Consider the following 17896-nt stretch of genomic DNA (forward strand, 5'->3'; position numbering starts at 1 on the left):
TCTCTATTTCCTGTGGCTCTCAATGCCCTGTTGCAGGAATGTATTCGCTCTTGTGCATGTTACTAGTGCAAAATCAGCCGCCTGTTCTCAGAGGGTTCTCCAGCGTGTCATCTTTATAGAAGTGGGCGGTCCTGCTTTCCCCCGCAGAGCACTGCCCACTAGGCCACCAGGGCTCCCGAGGCTCCTGCAGTCTTGGCTGTGTTCCAGCAAGCCTCCCTTTCAGTCCTGACACGGAGGCCTTTGCTCTATTGTGTAGGAATTTCAACCAATTCTTGGCTCTAATCATCATCACTGTGACTGCTTTTAATTGTATTACTCCTATCTTTGGATTAGGGCTCTCTTTCCTAATTTCAGTCTTAATGATATGTAGCTTTTCTTCTTTGTAATGTAAGGACTAACAGCTGCATATTTTCCCTTAAGTGACTTTTTATGAGTTAGCTGCCACACATTTCAATGCACAGACGTTCTGTTGCCATTCTAAGTCTGTTCTACGTTCTCCTTTGAGGCGTCACTGAGTTACTTAGATTTGTAAATTGCCAAACATGTCCCCTCCTAAGTTTTTGTTATCATCCTTTAATTATTTGTAGGCTCATTAAGGGGGCAGGAGGCAGGCGGGCTCCAAAAAACCCATGGGGGAATCTCATTACACTGTCTTTCAATTCCACTTTCCCACAAACTCTCTGAAGCCCCCTGTGCACTTTTAGTATCAATGACATTGTTCATTGAGTATGAGATTTATAAATTTTCAAAATGTGCTTGATAAAAACATGCTCCTTTAAGCCAGGGGTCCTCAAATTTTTTAAACAGGGGGCCAGTTCACTGTCCCTCAGACCCGATGGAGGGCCTGACTATAGTTTTAAAAAAAGCGATGAGGAGATTCCTATGCACACTGTACATATCTTATTTTGAAGTAAAAAAACAATACGGGGCAAAATACTCGGCGGGCTAGATAAATGTCCTTGGTGGGCTGCATGTGCCCCACAGGCTGTAGTTTGAGGACCCCTGCTTTAAGCGTTGGGAAAAGATTGTAAAATACATCTATCAAATAAAAAAAAGAAACAGAAAGCCCTATTAATTTGACTTGGCAGTCAAAAAGTTAAAAAAAAAAGTCAAACTTTGCTCTATACTGAGAATTGGCAGGCTTAAAATACAAAACAAAAAGACCAACCAACTAAAAAACAGCAACTACTCACAAAGCAATAAACTACCCAAACTAAGATTGGGAAAAGTTACGACATGCTTTTTAATAGAATGATGCGATATATAAATTTTACTTATTTGATTAGACTTGAAGGCACAGGGTAGAATCACATTCATCATCTTCATAGTTTCACTGGCAACACGCTGACTCTCAGTTCTTGCTTTGCTCTGGAACTGGCCAGCAGCATCCTTAATCTTCCCTTCTCTCCAGGCTCCCCAGTGTGCGGGGGGCGGGGGGTAGAGTTGGTGACAACTGATGCTACAGAAAGAGTAGGCACTTGAGCTTGTCAAACCTAGTCCACGTCCTCCCCCCGGCAACAGTGTGCTTTGGCTTATTCTTCACCTGAAGGAATCAGCAGGTACTGGAACTCCAACCATTACTCCACTCCGGTCAGCTTGAGAGTCCAAGCAAACGTGAAGGGCAGGGCAGAGAGGGGCAACTGAAGCAAAGAAATGAAGAGGCCTTGAACTGGATCCTTGGACCATTTCAGATCGCCTTTGAGGCCCAGCATCACTACCTGCCAGAAAGCAAACGGGAATGGTAGACAAAGTCCAGTGGGAACCCAGTGAGTACAGAATGGGGTAGACAAAGTCCAGTGAGAGAACCAACGCTGGGCCAGGGGAAGCAGGCTCCAAGGGCACACACATGGCAGAGACTGGGCAGGGAAAGGAAACGCAGCCAAGGGCTGTCAGCTCCATTTGAAAAGTACATCTTAGGGACACTGGGGCTCCCTACCTTTGTAGTTGAGGTAGCTTTAGGGGATGCAAGGTATAAGACTCCATCATCTGGCCACTGCAGAAAAATGGCATAAACGTCTGGTCCCTTTGAGGTGTACCTGGGGAAAAAGAGACACTGTTGTCAGTGATACCTGGCTTGCTACTCTCACACATGGTTTTACCCATTTCCCTTTCAATTAGCTACCAATTCCAACCCTTTGAGTCTGTCTCTGCTCGTTGGAAGAAGTGGGTTAAGGTCAAGAGGAAGGAGGCAGCCTCTAAGGCTTTCTAGGGATCACCTCCGTTTCTTCTCTCAACAGGCTTACTAAGTTTCCTTAAAATTGTTTACACTTTAACGAGTTATTTCACAAATAAGCCATTTAATAGATTATTAAAATCTTTTCATCTCCAAATCCAGGTGAATTAGTAGAGGATATAACAGGGTGAAGATAGGAAACGAAGACAGCTTGGTGGTTCTGAGAGGATGGAAATCACTATGTGGAAATTCTGTCAGAACAGAGGGATGGATGTGCTGCCCCGGATACAAGACCAGGACATTTTTGTCAGAACCCTAGCCTTCCCGTGACTGACCATGTATTATGTGCCGGGCACAAGCTGACGCTTTACAAGCTTGATCTCATTTAGTGCTCGCAACAGCCTCGTGAGGCTGAGTATCACTTTGAAGTTAAAGGAACTCAGGCCCAAGATAAATAACGAGAGTTGAAGCGCCACGTTGTGACTCAGGGCTGATTGGGTGGCGTGGTACATTAGCCACTGCCAACGTTAGAAGGTGGCTTACATTCTTCAGTACATTGACACTCTGTAGCTTTTCTCACCAAGCTCACTGCCTCCCTCATCAGTCAATGACATCCTGGTGGAATAAGACTTGGCTCAACTGCGGCACACAGTCTAGGGCAGAAGAGCTGTGGAGTTCCATGAAGATGACTTCAGCCTGGCTTGAAACATGTGGTCCCAAAGAGGTCCCAGCAGAGGAGGGGCTAGTCTTCTTCCTGGACTCACCAGACAGAGGTGGAGTTCTTGTCAGACTGTACTCTCCATGGCTTAGTGTCATAGATCGCCTCCCCGTTGATGCTCAGCCACTTCCCAACAGCAAGAAGCCTCTCTTGGAAGATGGGAACAATGATTCCATCTTTAGTGGGCCCAATGTTGAGAAGGTAATTGCCTCCCAGGCTTACTGCCTGCACGAGTTCCTGGAGAGAGAGCAGAAACAGAAAGCCTGAGCTGGCCTAATGCTTAGGGCATACCAACACTGAGAAAGGAGCAACAATGCGGGGGGCACACATCCCTGCTCTGTGACTATCCTTTGCCTTTATTCTAAAAAGAGCCACTTTGCCTTTTGTTATTATAAAAGCAGAACAGATTCACGGAGAAAATGGACAAAGCTGCTTAAGGAAATGCAGAAGTTCATTAACTTGAATTCCAAGGGGGTGACGACTATTTGATGACCTTTGGGGTTGAAGGCGAGAGTACCTCCCAGGGTGCTTTGGGCAAGGTGGGGGAAAGAGGGCCTCTGGGATGCTGCAAAAGCAAGCCGCCGTGAGGAGACCATCTGGGGGAGAGGGGCGCAGAGGGAGAGCTGCTCAGCAGCTGCCCTGGCGGCTCTCGGGATACTCTGAGGCTGTGCAGTTGGCTGGAAAAACTCACTGTGGAAAGGGATACTCTTCTGGGCTCCCAAAGTGGGATTTGTGTATGTCATACATCCTGTGACCTTGAAGAAGCCCCATAAAATGAACGCTACCTTACACAAATAACCCCCGTCCCAGCTGTCAGTTCACTCTGGCTCACGGTGAGCAAAGGAGAGGGTAGCCTTGCTCCCTAGGTTCTGAGGCTGTGCATCTTTACGGAAGCACATAGCCTCCATCCTTTCCCTCCAAGATGGTGGTGGATTCGAACCACTGCCCTTTCAGTGAACAGACCAGTGCCAAAGCCTCTGTGCCACAGGGCTTCCAAGTGCCAGCCAGTAATTATTTTTACAAAGAGGAATTCAGTACCCCAGGCGGCACACCGCTATCTTTTGATGTTCCCTTCTAGCCTTTTTCTTGCGTGGCTATTGTACACAGTTGTGATAATACTAATAGCTCTTTGGATCATTCGAATTGCTTCCTTAGGACAGATTACACCAGTAGGCTCAGGAGGCCTAGAGCGCTCTATCCACTTGCAGGCCTAGCCAGAGAGGTCCCACTGCTCTCTGTTGGAAGGCTGGTTTGAGAGGAGTCATTCAAACTCAGAGGGTTCCTACCGTAAGGATTTCCTGTTCACTCGCGATGCCTGCCATCACCATGTTGCGCCGATAGCCCCAGGAAGACTTGTCGATGGAGGTGCACATCTCCCACTTGTAATCGGGCAAGGTCTCCGGCATGTACTTATCATGGCAGTTGTAGAAGCCTCCATGGTGACAGGGGCAGTTTTGGCCCCACCGGTCATTGACGATCACCTGGTCCTAAAGGAAGGAGGTGTACTGGCTCATGTCAGGGGTGAGACCACCTGGCCTCCTTGGGTGGAGCAGTTTAACACAACGAAGTCTGTGTGGAAGCAGAGGCAAGACTTCTCCGAGAGAGCTGCTGCTGGGGGCGGTCAAGACAATCCCGCCTCATAGTGACTCCATGTGGCACAGAACTGCCCACAGGGAATCGGCTGTCATTTGTAGGGGGACAGATGACAGGTCTTCCTCCACGGAGCTATAGAGTGGGCTTAACACATCCTCCTCCTGCTGAACCACCAGGCCACCAGCGTTCAGTAAGCAGTGGTTCTTAACTGGGAGCAGTCTTGCCCCTTCTGGACCCTTTGGCAATGTTGGAGGATGCAACTGTGGGCACGGCTCGCATGTAGGGATATGCACCAAAGATGCTACTCAACATTGTGTCAGCCCTCCAGTGCCCGCCACTGTTCCCCGACCGTGCACACAAAGAATCGCCCAGCCTCCAATGTCAGTGAGGACATGCCAACTGTCAGGGTACCCAGGACCGGGCCGTGTTGTGTGTTGTTGCACAAGGACCTCTGAGTCAGCCCCATCTCGATGGCATATGACGACGTCAACAGTACCACCGAGGCCGGGAAATCCTCGAGCGAGGCACCTGGCACCAGGACTAGCGAGGCTGTTTGAAAGGCCAGCTAATACGTGACATTGCATGCTCGTAGAAAGCAATGGGGGTGCGGGAGGGGGGTGCATCTGAGACACACCTCCGAGGCAGGGGCACAGCTGGGACCCTGAGCGGGTATCTGAGCCCAGCCCAGGGGACTTCTCCACCATGCAGCCCGTTTTCTTTATGTAGACAAAGACAAGCCAGCCATCAAGTAGTCCTTTCCCCATGTTTAGCTGAACTAAGAGAACTCACTCTCTGGAAGCTATCAATGGGAATACTCAATGCAGGAGAACATTTTATAACAGGCTGGTAAATACAGGGTAGCAGCGGAACACACTTCCCTATCATCGTGGCCAAGCAAGCACACCATGAACTTCTGTTTGCTGCCACCTCTAACTTGGTGGCCTGCAGCTTGGTTCAGGTCAGCGGCTGCAGGCTGTGAAGCCCTCAGGGCAGGCAGCTGCTATCTGCCTTGGAATGTGGAACAGGTGTCCTTTGAGCTGTACTCAATTGGGAGAGCATTTCAGGGGAAATCTGTTCCTTTTGTCTAACAAGGTGACCAGATGGTAGAGTGTGACCTTGGCTGCCCACAGTAGCCCCGAGAGAAGCTAGGCAGAGGTGCAGATCTGGGCTGAGGACTCCAGCTCTCACTGCTTCCACCCTCCACCCTCTTTTCCTATTGCTGAGCCACTTCCTGGGCTCCTTTTTTGCAGTCCACCCAGAGAGCACGGCATGCTCGCAAAGGCAGGAGGTGGGTACTGCAGACAGCGCACTGTTCCTTCTGCCTGCAGGGCTGCACTCCCACTGCCCTGGAGCTCTTTACCTGGATCCCTGGCCCTTTTTCCTTCCTCTTCATTGTCTGAGTTTGGCAGTAGTTACCCAGTAAGCCTCTCAGAAGGTACAGACCACTAAGTGACCTCAGGCCAAATTGATTTTAGACTTCAATTTTCATCTTTACAATCTGCAAGAAGTTTAGAACATGTTCTAAACCTTTACACTTTTTCTATGGTCAAGATGAATATTTATGCTTTGAAAATATGCCAATACGAACTGTAAATAAACTCAAAACTCACTGTCACCAAACTGACACTGACCCATAGCGACAGACTACAACCTCCCCTGGTTTCTGAGGTTGTGTCACTTTATGAGAGCAGACAGCCTCACTTTCTCATGCAGAGTGGACGGTGGGATTGAGCTACAAATAGGCAGCTATTATGTGCTGCTAATAGTGATGTTTACCCGGAGAGCATGAGTAATAAACAAAATTCTTTCACGAATTTGGAATATAAGGGAAAGAAGTTCCATTTGAGAGGTAAACCACACCGAATAGTAAACCAACTAGGTGAGGTCACGTACTTTAAGTCGATCACTTCCTGTTGTGTGTTTTATATACTAAGTTTTGGATGGTTTTCCCTTCTATGTTTGCCTGCTCAACAGTTGCCTGTATTTTCCACATGGTGCTTTGGAACTTCTACATACTATTTATTCCTACTAGCTAAATTTAACAATACAAGGGGGCTTCAAAAAGCTCGTGGAAAAACAGCATTAAAAGCTAACAGAAACTTTCCTTGAACTTTTTCTCTTTTAGCTTTTAGGACCCTCCATTTTTTAATTGGCAGAATGAAAACAAGAATACCTGCCTTCAGTGTCGAGAGGATGAAGCAGGAGCATGTGACAAACCATGACGGCCCTGCTACTGGGATGGGGACAAACCCCGGGTTCATCTCAATCACAAGAATTTACGTGCTTGGGAAGAAGAAAAGCAATGCTTAGATATTTGGGTGAATTACAGCTTTTCCAAACCTGCTTTTCACTTCCAGAACTCTTTTTGAAGAGCCCTCATCTCTACACTCGTTTCTCAAAATCGAGTTAAAGTGAAGGGGACCTCTCAAGTCTTCGGCCCTCCCACTTCAGGTTGGGAACGGAATTCTTTGGCTGGTTGGAATAAGAGTCATTTAGGATCTATAGGCAGCACTGACCCAAGGACCAAGTCAGCAGGAATAAGAATGGAAACAGGGAACACAGGGAGGACGTGGAGTAAGGGATGCTCCATCGAGGGGACTGTGGTGGATGAGTTGAATCGCAGGCCTATCAATGGCTGAAAAACTACAGCCTGTTCTCTAAACGTCACCTAATGCACAGTTGGACAAGAAGAAGATTATGGTGCAGCCACTGCCACCTGTTCAGCCTGCCTGCCAGTGCTGCCCACACTGCTCATCCTCGCGGCTGTCCGGTCCCTGCTGTCGCTGCGGGTCCCGGCCCCAGTACTGTCTTTTATCACCTCGGGAAAATGAACACTAAGTCAGATAGCTACCGACCTTGACGGGACTGTCGTTGTAGAGCCAAGCCAGGAAATTCGTGGAGTTCCAGTAAGTATCAGGGCATTCCCACTCTCCATCCGACCAAATCAGGTCAGGCTTGTACCTGAAAGACATGGGATTAGAACACACTTTACCACCTGGTGGCATCATAGTCAAGCCTTAGAAACTTGTTTTTCTGACAAATACTTTTTTCATGCAGTTGTTTTTCTTTCCTTTTATTACTGTGGTAAAAATATACACACCAAGGAAACAGCTTTCATATTTACAACGCTCTGACACTGCAACAAACATTCAAAACTTCACCTCCTCCTCCTCCTCCATTTTAAAAGTAACATAAGATTTCTGCAATACAGAATTGTTTAGCTCTAGAAAGGCAAACAAGAACAAACAAACCACTTTGTTAACAGAACCACTATTTAGTTTTACCGGCATATAATTCACACATCCTACAACGGATAGTTCAGTCCCTTCAGGAAGAGCTGCACTAGCCCCCTGCACTCAGTTCTTGAGCGCTTTCTCCAATCTTGGTCTCGTCGTTATCAGCTCCCCCATTTACTCCCAAGCTCCCTTGCCATTAAGTTTCCCTAAGAAACCATTAATCCAGTAACTGTCTCTAAAGATGTACCTATCCTGGATTTCAGACAGAAAACTAACAAGAATAACAAAATAAAACTGACCAAATCTCAACTGAACGAGAGCAGATCCCTGGTCGAGCAGCCAGTGCCCAGAGAGGACCGTAGGCCCGGCCCCACCACGAGACACATATTCTCTGACAGGGACAGCATGGAGACGCTGTGTGGAGAGAGTCCCTGGTCTGCCCCACGCACAGCGGGATGAAACTCAAAGGAAGTGCAACGGGGCAGCAAAGTAACCAAGTCCCCAAGGAGTCCTGAAACAGACTTCTGACTCAGGGACAGGGCTTGGCACTCATCAGAACCGATTGGAAAACACTCGTAAGGGTCAGCAGACAGACCTGGAAACTATTGTGTTTTCCCCTCTCTTTCACTGCATGGCAGGATAAACAGCTCCAAGAGGAAAACAATGGGACTGGAGGTTCTGGGGGACATGGGAGAGGAGGGGACGGGGAGGAGGAGCCAACAAACTCAGGGAACAACAAGAGATCTAAAATTGATGGCAAGGAGTGGGTATAATGCCTGGTGGTGTTTGATCAAGTGCAATGCATTCAAGAGGAATTACTGAGAAATGAATGGAGGGTGAGCATGACAGTGGGAAAGGAAGACGGTGAAATGAGGAAAGAGATAGGAGGCAAAAGCTATTTATAGAGGTATAACTATAGGCGTGTATATATTAATTTACAATGAAAGGGATAGATGTCAATGTACAGTATTTACATGAATAGTATTAAGAGAGCAAACAGACTTGGGGCCTCCCTCTGTTTAAGGCCTCCTTAAACACAAGAACACTTTGTTCTAGCAACCTGTCACTCTTTGATATTCACTTTCCCAATATGATCGCTGAAGACAAAATGGATGCATTAGCAAATGTGGTCAAGAAAGTGGATGGTGCCTGGCTACCAAAAGTTATAGCATCTGGGGTCTTAAAGGCTTGAGGTTGAACAAGCAGCCATCTTGCAGGGAAGCAAATAAGCTCACATGGAAGCGGCACACCAGACTGTGTGATCATCAGGTGCCAATGGGATCAGGTATCAAAAGATCCAAAACAATTATATCGATGTGAAAGAGGGGAGTTGGAGTGGAGACCAAAAGCCCATCTATAGACAACTGGACATCTCCCCAAAGAAGCACTGACAAAACACACATCATTTCTCTATTTCCTGAATGCTTCCTCCCCGCCACTAACATGACCCAGTTCTACCTTACAAATCCAGCTATAGTACACACATTGGTACAGATAAGAGCTTTCAACACATGGAATTCGGGACAGTTAAGACCCTCAGGGACAGTAGTGGGAGTAGCAATATCATGAAGGTAGTGGGGCCGTGGGGTGGAGGGGGAGAAAAGGGGAACCTATCACATAGCCTGCCGGCCCCCCGGGGGACGAATAACAGAAATATGGGTGAAGGGAGACACCAGACAGTGTAAGACATGAAATAACAATATATAACTGATCAAGGAGTCACAAGGTGGGGAGGGAGAGGAAAAAAGAAGAGGTGATACCAAGGTCTCAAGTAAAAAGAAAATGTTTGGGAAATGTTGATGATAACATATGTACAAGTGTGTTTAATACAACTGAATGATGGACTGTTATAAGATTTGTTAAGAGGCCCCTCACGAGAATGATTAATTAAAAAAATTAAAAGATAGCAGAAAATATTAAAAACTAGAACAAATTTAAAAGGATCATAAGGAAGGTCAAGTGACAGGGCACTAAATTTTAACCTGATTGTATCTGCAACAACCCAGTTTCCGATACATTCTCATCGTAACCACGGTTCAATGCAAACATAGCACTTTGTGTCTTCTTCAGAAAGTAGTCCTAGTGGTGCAGTGTTTGAAGCGCTTGGCTGCTGCCCGAGAGATCAGCAACTTGCACCCACCAGCTGTTCCTGGGAGACGATGCGCAGTCTACAGAGATGCCCAACCCTGGGAGCCTATGGGGAGTTCTCCTCTGCCCTGCACCTTGGAATTGGCGTGATGACAAATGCAGTTTCTGTATGCCCCTTTTGAAAACAGAGTTGTCATCAGGATATTTACACTGGTTTCCTCTAACACGTAATCCCAATGAGAACAGTGGGACTTTTAGTAAAACTCTAGGACTAGGATTGGGATAGTCCCCTAGACGCACTCTTGAAGTCAAGTACCTCCAGCTTCTACTTCAGCGGATCTATAGAAGCACCTGAGCCCACGTGTTTCTTTCCCACAGTAGAGCTCTGAAGACACTGAAGTTACTTCCATTGAGAGCGACAACTTGAGGCTCAGAGAACAGTTTGGTGTCAGTGGCAGTGCTCATGAGTAAGTGGAGCTGGAACCAAAGGTAAATCTGCCGATGCTTAACCTCTGCTGTGCTTCACAAAATAGTGGGGAACCAACCTGTATTTTGCCTTAAGAGAAATCACCACTTTTATTTTGATGTCCAGATATTTTTAATGTGTTTTCTCTACCTCTCTATCTAACAGTACTCCTCCTTTGGACGCTCTTGATTGCATTGATAAAAGTCATATGCCAAAAATGTGTGCTTCTTACCTCATAACGAGATCATACAGCTCTGGCATGGTTTTTGAACTCACAAAATACTGTGTCTTGAAGCCGTTGCTCTTATCAAATAGGTAGAGTGGATGAAACCATTCTAAGAGCGAATGATACAGTCCGTAGTGGATGTTCCTAAAACAGAAAAAGAGAACAGCAAATGACACGAAGCAAAGGAAAGCAATTAATTTGTCTAAGTTCCAGCATTTTCACACTTCACTGAAACTCATCTAAGGGCATGGAGAGGGTGGGATCAAAATCATTCTCTCAAATCATCTTAGCTCATTCACAGGAAAAAGACTGCTCACTCACTGTGTTCTTGATAAAATATACAGCTATTCTTTATACATGAATATTTCAACACCAAGATGTCAACTGACAGAGTACTACTTTCAAAACCTTTTCCTGTCAATTATTTAAAATGAAAAGTAGCACATATGGTAGGGAACTAGGCAAACAGAGAAAAGCATAAAGGATATCCAAAATCTTATTCTCTTGCTCTGTTGTACTTAGCATAGCTTTGGGTCGGAACCAATTCAACAACACTAAACAACATCAACATCATTAGGATCATAGGCAAGTAAAATTTTGCTGAAGATCATTAAAAATGGTAATAACAGTACCTAGACAGGGACCTTCATGAAGTTCAATATCATAGCGATGTCAGCTAGACCTTGGCTGAAAGCGGAGAATACCAGAAAGATGTTTACTTGTATTTTACTGACTGTGCAAAGCAATGCCTGTTTGGACCAGAACAAACTATGGGTAGTATTGCAAAGAATGAAAATTCCAGAACACTTCATTGTGCTCATGCAGAACCTGCACGTGGACCAAGAGGCAGTCATTTAAACAGAACAAAGGAATTGTGTAATTTAAAATTAGGAAAGGTGTGCATCAGGACTTTATCCTTTACCAATTTTTGCACTCTGCCTGCTGAACAAATAATCCAAGCAGCTGTCATTGGGAGGAAAGCTTCAATATGCAGATGACACTGCGGTGCTGGCTGAAAGCAAGAGCTTGAAGCACACACCAATAAACACTAACGACGACAGCCTGCAGTGTGGATTCCAGCCCCATTAAGGAAAAGCCAAATCACACAACTAGGCCAGCAGACAGAGTCACGATCCGTGGAGACAAGACGAGGCGATCAAGGATTTCATTTTCCTTGGGTCCACAATCAAGGCTCACGGAAGCGGCAGTCCAGAAATTAAACCCCAACAGACCACACTGGACACACCTGCTGCGCAAGGCCTCCCTCAAGTGTGCACGGGGGACACGGAATGTTGGAGAGTGACACGAATCCGCAGGGTCTCTCCAATGGTCACCCAGTATCTGCAGGCCACTGGGTCTTTATCACCGTCACTGCACTCTGACACTGCAAAGCCGCCAGACACAAGGCTGAAGCTACTACCTGTGTCCCAGACACACACTTTATTTAGACCGAGAGACAGCTGGTCTGCCAGTCTCCACAGAGCGGTCCCACTTCTCCTCCAGGAAGGCAAACACCCGGAATGGAGGCGACAGCTGGAATAGTCCAGCTCTGATTCTTTCTAGCTCTTTGATTTTGGGAAGTTACTTCATATAAAATGGCAACTATTAGGACTCATTCGTTAGACCCTTAGCTGTGGGCCTCCCTCCCTCCCTTTCTGCTGCTGTAGCCACCTTTTTGGGTCTCCCATTTGAACTTGGAACAGACTGGAGAGCAGTGCTGACAGACTTGATCTACCATGTCTTCCTGGATGCCTGCACAGCTCTGTACTGTCTGCTAAGGCCTCCATTGGCCACCAGGACCCGGGATGAGAAAGGCCCTGGCCAGGAAGGTTCGTAGAGGGCCTCCTCTGCGAACTGCACGTGGAGCTCCACGGTCTGTCTGTACTGCGCAGGCTTCATCTAACCCAGGGGTTCTCCACCTTCCTCACGCCGCCACCCTTTCATACAGTTCCTCATGTGGTGGTGACCCCCCCACCATCACATTATTTTTGCTGCGACTTCATCACTGTCATTTTGCTACTACGATGAATCGGGTGACCCCTGTGACAGGGTCGTTCGACTCTCCAAGGGGGTTGCAACCCACAGGTTGAGAACCGCTGATCTAACCAGACACGACCAAGAGCTGTGTCCCCTTGACCATGTGACAACTACTGTGCTCCAGACACTGCTAATTCAAAGGGCAAGACGCCCTTCAGGTGACCTCAATTATTTGTTAAACGGAAACTTAGAAAATACACCAGAGAAGGTATGGGGCACTGGGTGGCTAGATTAACAGAGATGATGGAGTAACCACCCTCCAAACACACCTCTTCCGGAGAGCAGTTCCTAGCTCCCCGACCAAGTCACGATGGGGCCCCACGTCCTGCGAGTTCCAGTTCCAAGACACCGAGCTCGGCCAGTTTGTGAAGCCTTCGTGGTGCTTTGTGGTCAGGACCACATACCTGTGGACATGAAAACGACGTGAGTGGGACAGTGCCAGGAGGAGCCAGGAGCAAGTTTCTGCCTAGCATGTCTGAAATTTCTCACACGGTGGGAGGACTTGGCTACAGGAAATACACTCCTATGAGTGACTTCATTAGCGATACCCAGGAAGTTACTGCAGTCCCGAGTGCCCTGGCCTTCATAGGTGGAAGCAAGAAGCCACAGCACTGTGCCCTCCACTCCAGGGGCTAGCCAGGGGGTGGGGGGAGAAGGGAAACTAAGCTCGCAGATTCTCCAACCCTTCTGAGGATACACGATTAGCTTTCTTCACAACTTGCCCTTAGTAGAAAGAGCCCTCTATTGGCAATAGTGCCTGCTGACAATGAAGCTGTTTTGTCGAGCCTACGTGAACTGCCTCTCACAGAGGTGGCAATGGATAAAAAGGGCTGGGGAGAAAAGATGATTAAAACTAGCATGTGGTTGATGTGGTCTGACCAACAGCTTTTATTGTAAATCCTCACACCATCTTCACACACTCAAGGCATCTCAGAACTAAAGTGGGCAAACTTAAAGTGCTTGGCTGCGAATTAACTGAAAGGGCAGTGAATTGAACCCAGCAGTCACTGCAGGGGAGAAAGAGGTGGCAGTCTCCTTCTGTAAAGTTTTAATCTCAGGAACCCTGGAGGGCAGTTCCCTCAGGCCTGCAGGGATGCCATTAGCTGGACTCAACTCCATAGCAGTGGCTTGGACTGGAGGCAACATCTGTCTGTGTGGCATGCACACACACAAACACGTATACAAGGGGACAACCCCAAACCCGAATTTTCCCCCCTAGAGCTATGTATTTAATTTTTTGGTATAAAACAACCATATCACCTTCAAAGTACTTTCTACTACACTTAATACATTTGTCAAATCTGCAATTCCATTCTTGGAAACATTTTTCTAGTTGGCAACCCAGTGTTTAACCACTGTGCCACCAGGGCTCCTGGAAACATTTTTCAAACGCCATCTGTTTGGCTGGCTGATAGCACCTCCCTTGTTTTTTCCTTCACCTCTTCTATGTCTTTAAATCACTATCCTTTCATGTCCCCCATCATTCCTGGAAACAAAAAGAAGTCACATGGAGCGAGGTCAAGTGAGTAAGGGGTGGGTAAGAAAGGCAAGCACCAAGATGACTGTATGAGCGGGTACCTTGCCGTGGTGGCAAAACCACTCACAAAAATCAGTGCCACAAGGCCTTTTTTGGTCACACATTGTTAAACAACTTTTCAGAATCCCCTAAATAGAAAGCTTGATTAATAGTCTAACCTGATGGAATGAACTCCAAATTAAATTATCTCCCTCATATCAAAAAAACAAGTGAGCATTGTCTTGATCTTTGATTACACTTGATAAGCTTTTTCTGGGCGAGGTGATGACAGCGTCTTCCACTGGCTTGACTGATGTTTGCATTCCGGTCATAAGACTAGTACCAAGTCTCGCCACCATTAATGACCTTGGGAAGAAGTCTGGGTCACTTCGGAGCTGTTCTTTAAGAGCACGGCAAGTTTCCACTCAATGCCCTTTTCCCTGGTCAGTCAGAGTCCAAGGCACAAATTTCGCTGCAACCCTTCTCGTTCCCAAATCTGGTAAAATTCACCGAACTGAGCTCCAAGATAGTCCAAGTAATTTCCCCATCTCGTCAATGATCTGTCATTGGTCTTCGAATACAAGTGCGTGAATTTTGTTGACATTTTCATCTGTTCAGGAAGTTGATGGATGTCCACAATGAGATTTGTTTTTTCACCTTTTTTAAAATAAAAAAACTGATACACTTGAGTCACTGCATAGCATTGTACTTGTAAGCTGTGTTCAACATCACAACAGTTTCTGCAGCACTTTCCCGAGCAGAAAACAAAATTTCAGAGCTGCACACTGTTCTCTTAAATTGGCCATCACAAAAAATGAGGTTCGAGTGAAACTGCTTTATGAAAAAATTCACTGTGACCAAAGAGAACCTTCCCAGGGGACACCACTAGGTACACTAACTCAGAGAAAGAGCAAGTTGTCTCATGGCCGCCTGGGTGTGTGTGTACTACTAAAGTTCTGCCCAGAGGAACTTTTTTCGAGTTTTTTGGGTACCTCCCAAACACACACACACACACACACACACACACACACACACACACACACACACACACCCCTTTAAAAATGTAAAGCCCTTACTTCACGGGCCTTACAGAAACAAGCAAAGGACCATTCCCTCTGATCACAGCAATCCTCCTGCATAATTTGTAGTGGAAATTAGGTTTACTTAAGTGTCATGAGATTTGGAGTCTGGAACATTAGGTCCCAATCTCTTTCTGGGTCAGTTACTGTGTCCGGGATATATGGGATCTGGACAGAGGATGTCTCCCAGCTCTTCATTTTTCTGCTTTATAAACTATAGGATTTCTAAGGTGCTGTAATAGATTATGTGCTAGGCTGCTAACAATAAGGCTGCCAGTTCAAACTCACCAAGTGTTCCACAGAGGTGCAGTCGGAGATGCACTCTCGGGCAGGTGTAGTGGCAATGCATGGATGGGGTAGCAGACCCCTAGAAGTTGGTCCCAGGGTGGCTCAAGAAGCTTGCACTCCATTACTGACCTAATGGCTGGTGGTTCAGATAAACCCAGTGGTACCATGGGGAAAAGGCCTAGCAATCTCTTTCTGTCAAGATTACAGCCCTATGGAACATTTCTCTTAAACCCTCAAGAACATCAAGAGTGGGAATCATGTTGACATCAAGAGTGGGAATCATGTTGACAGCACAGGTTTTGTTTGTGTGTGTGCTTCTAAAGTTTCTGGAAGGCAGAGAAGTGGTGCAAACAGTGAAAGGCTCATGGACGAGGCAAAGGGTTAGCAGTCTGAGCCGTCCAGAGGAACCCTTGAATAAAGGTCAATCTCCTCCTCAAAGGCCAGTCTTGAAAACCCCATGGAGAAGTTCTCCCTGCACACCAGGGGTTGCGCTGAATTGGAGCTGACTCAGCTGCAATGAACAAAGACAAGACAGAGGACACTTCCTCTGTGTTGGTTCAGTCTTATACTCCCAAACATTCAGGGAAAACACTAAATACCACGAGTCATTGCTCTTAAATTAAGAGATACATACCTTCACTGGGACTCTGAAGATGACTGAGGGGCCAGAGCATGGATGGGAGGGTGCTTTAAGCCCAAAGCCGGGGAACCCTCTTTCCCTCCCTTCCTATTCTTCTACAGCCCATTTCCCTCCCAGCTGCCAAACGAACCTTCTGGAAACTTAGTCGTTATTACTGTGGATCATCAAGTCCATTCAGCGACTGCAGGACAGTAGAACTGCCCGGCAGGGTTTCCGAGGCGGCAAACTTTAAGGGAGCATAAGACTGAATCTTTTCTCCCTCCTTCAAGGCACCACTGACCTATCCGTTAGTAGCGGAGTGCTCCCTGAAGCAGGGTAACTGCTCCCCAGCTTAACAACCCATTAATACAACGCCTTTAAAGTCCTTCAAGCCTTTCCTACCAGCCTCTGTTCATTTGCAGCCAACCACCTGCAATGCCATCCGTTACCGTAGCGTAACCGTAGAAGCGGGGATGCGACGGGACTGTTCCCGCCCCTCTCGCTTTCCCGCGTGTTTTCTGGGGCGGAGAGGAGGCCAGACGGTTCCTTCCTATTTCCAACGCTGAAGCCACCTGCCCGAGCTCGGCTCCCGGGTGAGGAAGGCCGGAACCCACGCGAGCCCTGCCGTCCCGCCAGCCGGAGAGGGAGGGGCCCTAGCTATCACCCGGCTCTGGTTGTGCAAGCTCGATCCCGAGGGCTTCCCGGGGCTGCGGAACCTCTGTTCCTCAAGAAGCCGCGTCAGCTTCCCGATTCATCAGGAGGCCGGGCGCAGGCCCGGGCCTCGACACGGGCCTGAAATCCAAGCCCCCGCGTCCAGTGCGAACCCGACCCACGGACAGTGGAATCCGAGTGGGGCAGCCGGCCACGCCTTTCTCCCGCCGAGCGGCTGCGGGGGGTGCGGTTTGCAGCCCACCCGGTCGGCGGCCGCCCCCGGCCCCGGGCCGCTCCAGGCGGTCTCGAAGGCCCTCGGGCACGCGCGGGGCCTCGCCGCCCTCCGCTCCGAGTACCGGTCCCCTGAGCCCCACCTGCCGCCGCCGCCGTCCCGCGAGCCTCACCTGGCCCCCGCCGCTTGGAAGAGGTCGGCCCAGTCGTCCGGCTGGAAGAAGCGGGCGGTGAACTCCGGCGCGAAGTCGGCGTAGGAGAAGCCGGGCGGGTAGTTGTCCTTCATGAAGCGCTCGTAGGCGGCCGTCTTCTGGCCCTTCCAGTGCCACCAGAACCACTCGCTGCCCCAGGCCGGCACCGAGAAGACGCCCCAGTGCACGAACACGCCGAACTTGGCGTTGTCGTACCACTCCGGCAGCGGCCGGGCGTCCAGGCTCTCCCAGTCCGGGGTGTAGCGAGCAGCCGCGCCATAGCCCTTCCGGGCTCCGGACCGCGCCTCGGCGGCTCCCAGCAGCAGCAGCAGCAGGAGCAGCAGCAGCGGCCGCGGCGCCGCAGCCGCTCCGGGGCGCATCTCGGGAGTGCGCCGCCCGGCGGCGCGCCGCTGCCGGCCCGGCTAGTGCGCAGGTGCGGGAGGCGGGGCGCGCCAGGTTAGCTAACAATTGGTCGGAAGGAAGAAAGGGGCGGGTCCACCCGACGCTGCGGCGACCGCGCCTCCTCCGCGCTGGGTCGGCGGCCCTGCGGCGGCCGCTGGCGTTCGCGCGGCGGCGTTCGGAGCCGGACCTCGGAGATGTTTGTCCTCCCCGCCGTCACCCTATAGGCCAGGGTCGCCGTGGAACTACCCCTGTGAGTTCCAAGACTGGGACTCTGCGGGAGGAGAACGTTTCCTCCTCCTCCCGCGGAGCGGGCGGTGGCTGCAAACCGCTGACCCCGAGGTTAGCAGAACCCCTAACCACAGTGCTGTCAAGCGGGTTCAGA

At 48.7% G+C, this 17896-nt stretch overlaps 1 protein-coding gene across 1 annotated transcript; it reads right to left on the reverse strand.

The window, feature by feature from the left end:
• Window positions 1-1225: 1225 nt before the first annotated feature.
• On the reverse strand, window positions 1226-17507 carry FUCA1 (alpha-L-fucosidase 1). The gene is made up of 8 exons (XM_075552425.1): window positions 17095-17507; window positions 12807-12941; window positions 10507-10644; window positions 7340-7445; window positions 4178-4378; window positions 2938-3128; window positions 1937-2036; window positions 1226-1718 (listed from the first exon to the last, which is right to left on the reverse strand). Exons 1-8 carry the CDS (start codon window positions 17490-17492, stop codon window positions 1578-1580), a joined length of 1410 nt encoding a protein of 469 aa, XP_075408540.1. The 5' UTR covers window positions 17493-17507; the 3' UTR covers window positions 1226-1577.
• Between the last annotated feature and the right edge of the window lie 389 nt (window positions 17508-17896).

Source organism: Tenrec ecaudatus, chromosome 1 (genome assembly GCF_050624435.1).
Source record: "Tenrec ecaudatus isolate mTenEca1 chromosome 1, mTenEca1.hap1, whole genome shotgun sequence".
NCBI classification, from domain to species: domain Eukaryota; kingdom Metazoa; phylum Chordata; class Mammalia; order Afrosoricida; family Tenrecidae; genus Tenrec; species Tenrec ecaudatus.

Bases quoted from the DNA above. Each gene is read 5' to 3' on its own strand.
- FUCA1 (XM_075552425.1), bottom strand. From the start codon at position 17,492: ATGCGCCCCGGAGCGGCTGCGGCGCCGCGGCCGCTGCTGCTGCTCCTG. The intron at 7,446-10,506 runs GTAAGAAGCACA...CATGTCTTTCAG, and splicing joins CTGTATGATCTCGTTATGAG to GTACAAGCCTGACCTGATTT. The intron at 4,379-7,339 runs GTCGGTAGCTAT...TCCTTCCTTTAG, and splicing joins ACAACGACAGTCCCGTCAAG to GACCAGGTGATCGTCAATGA.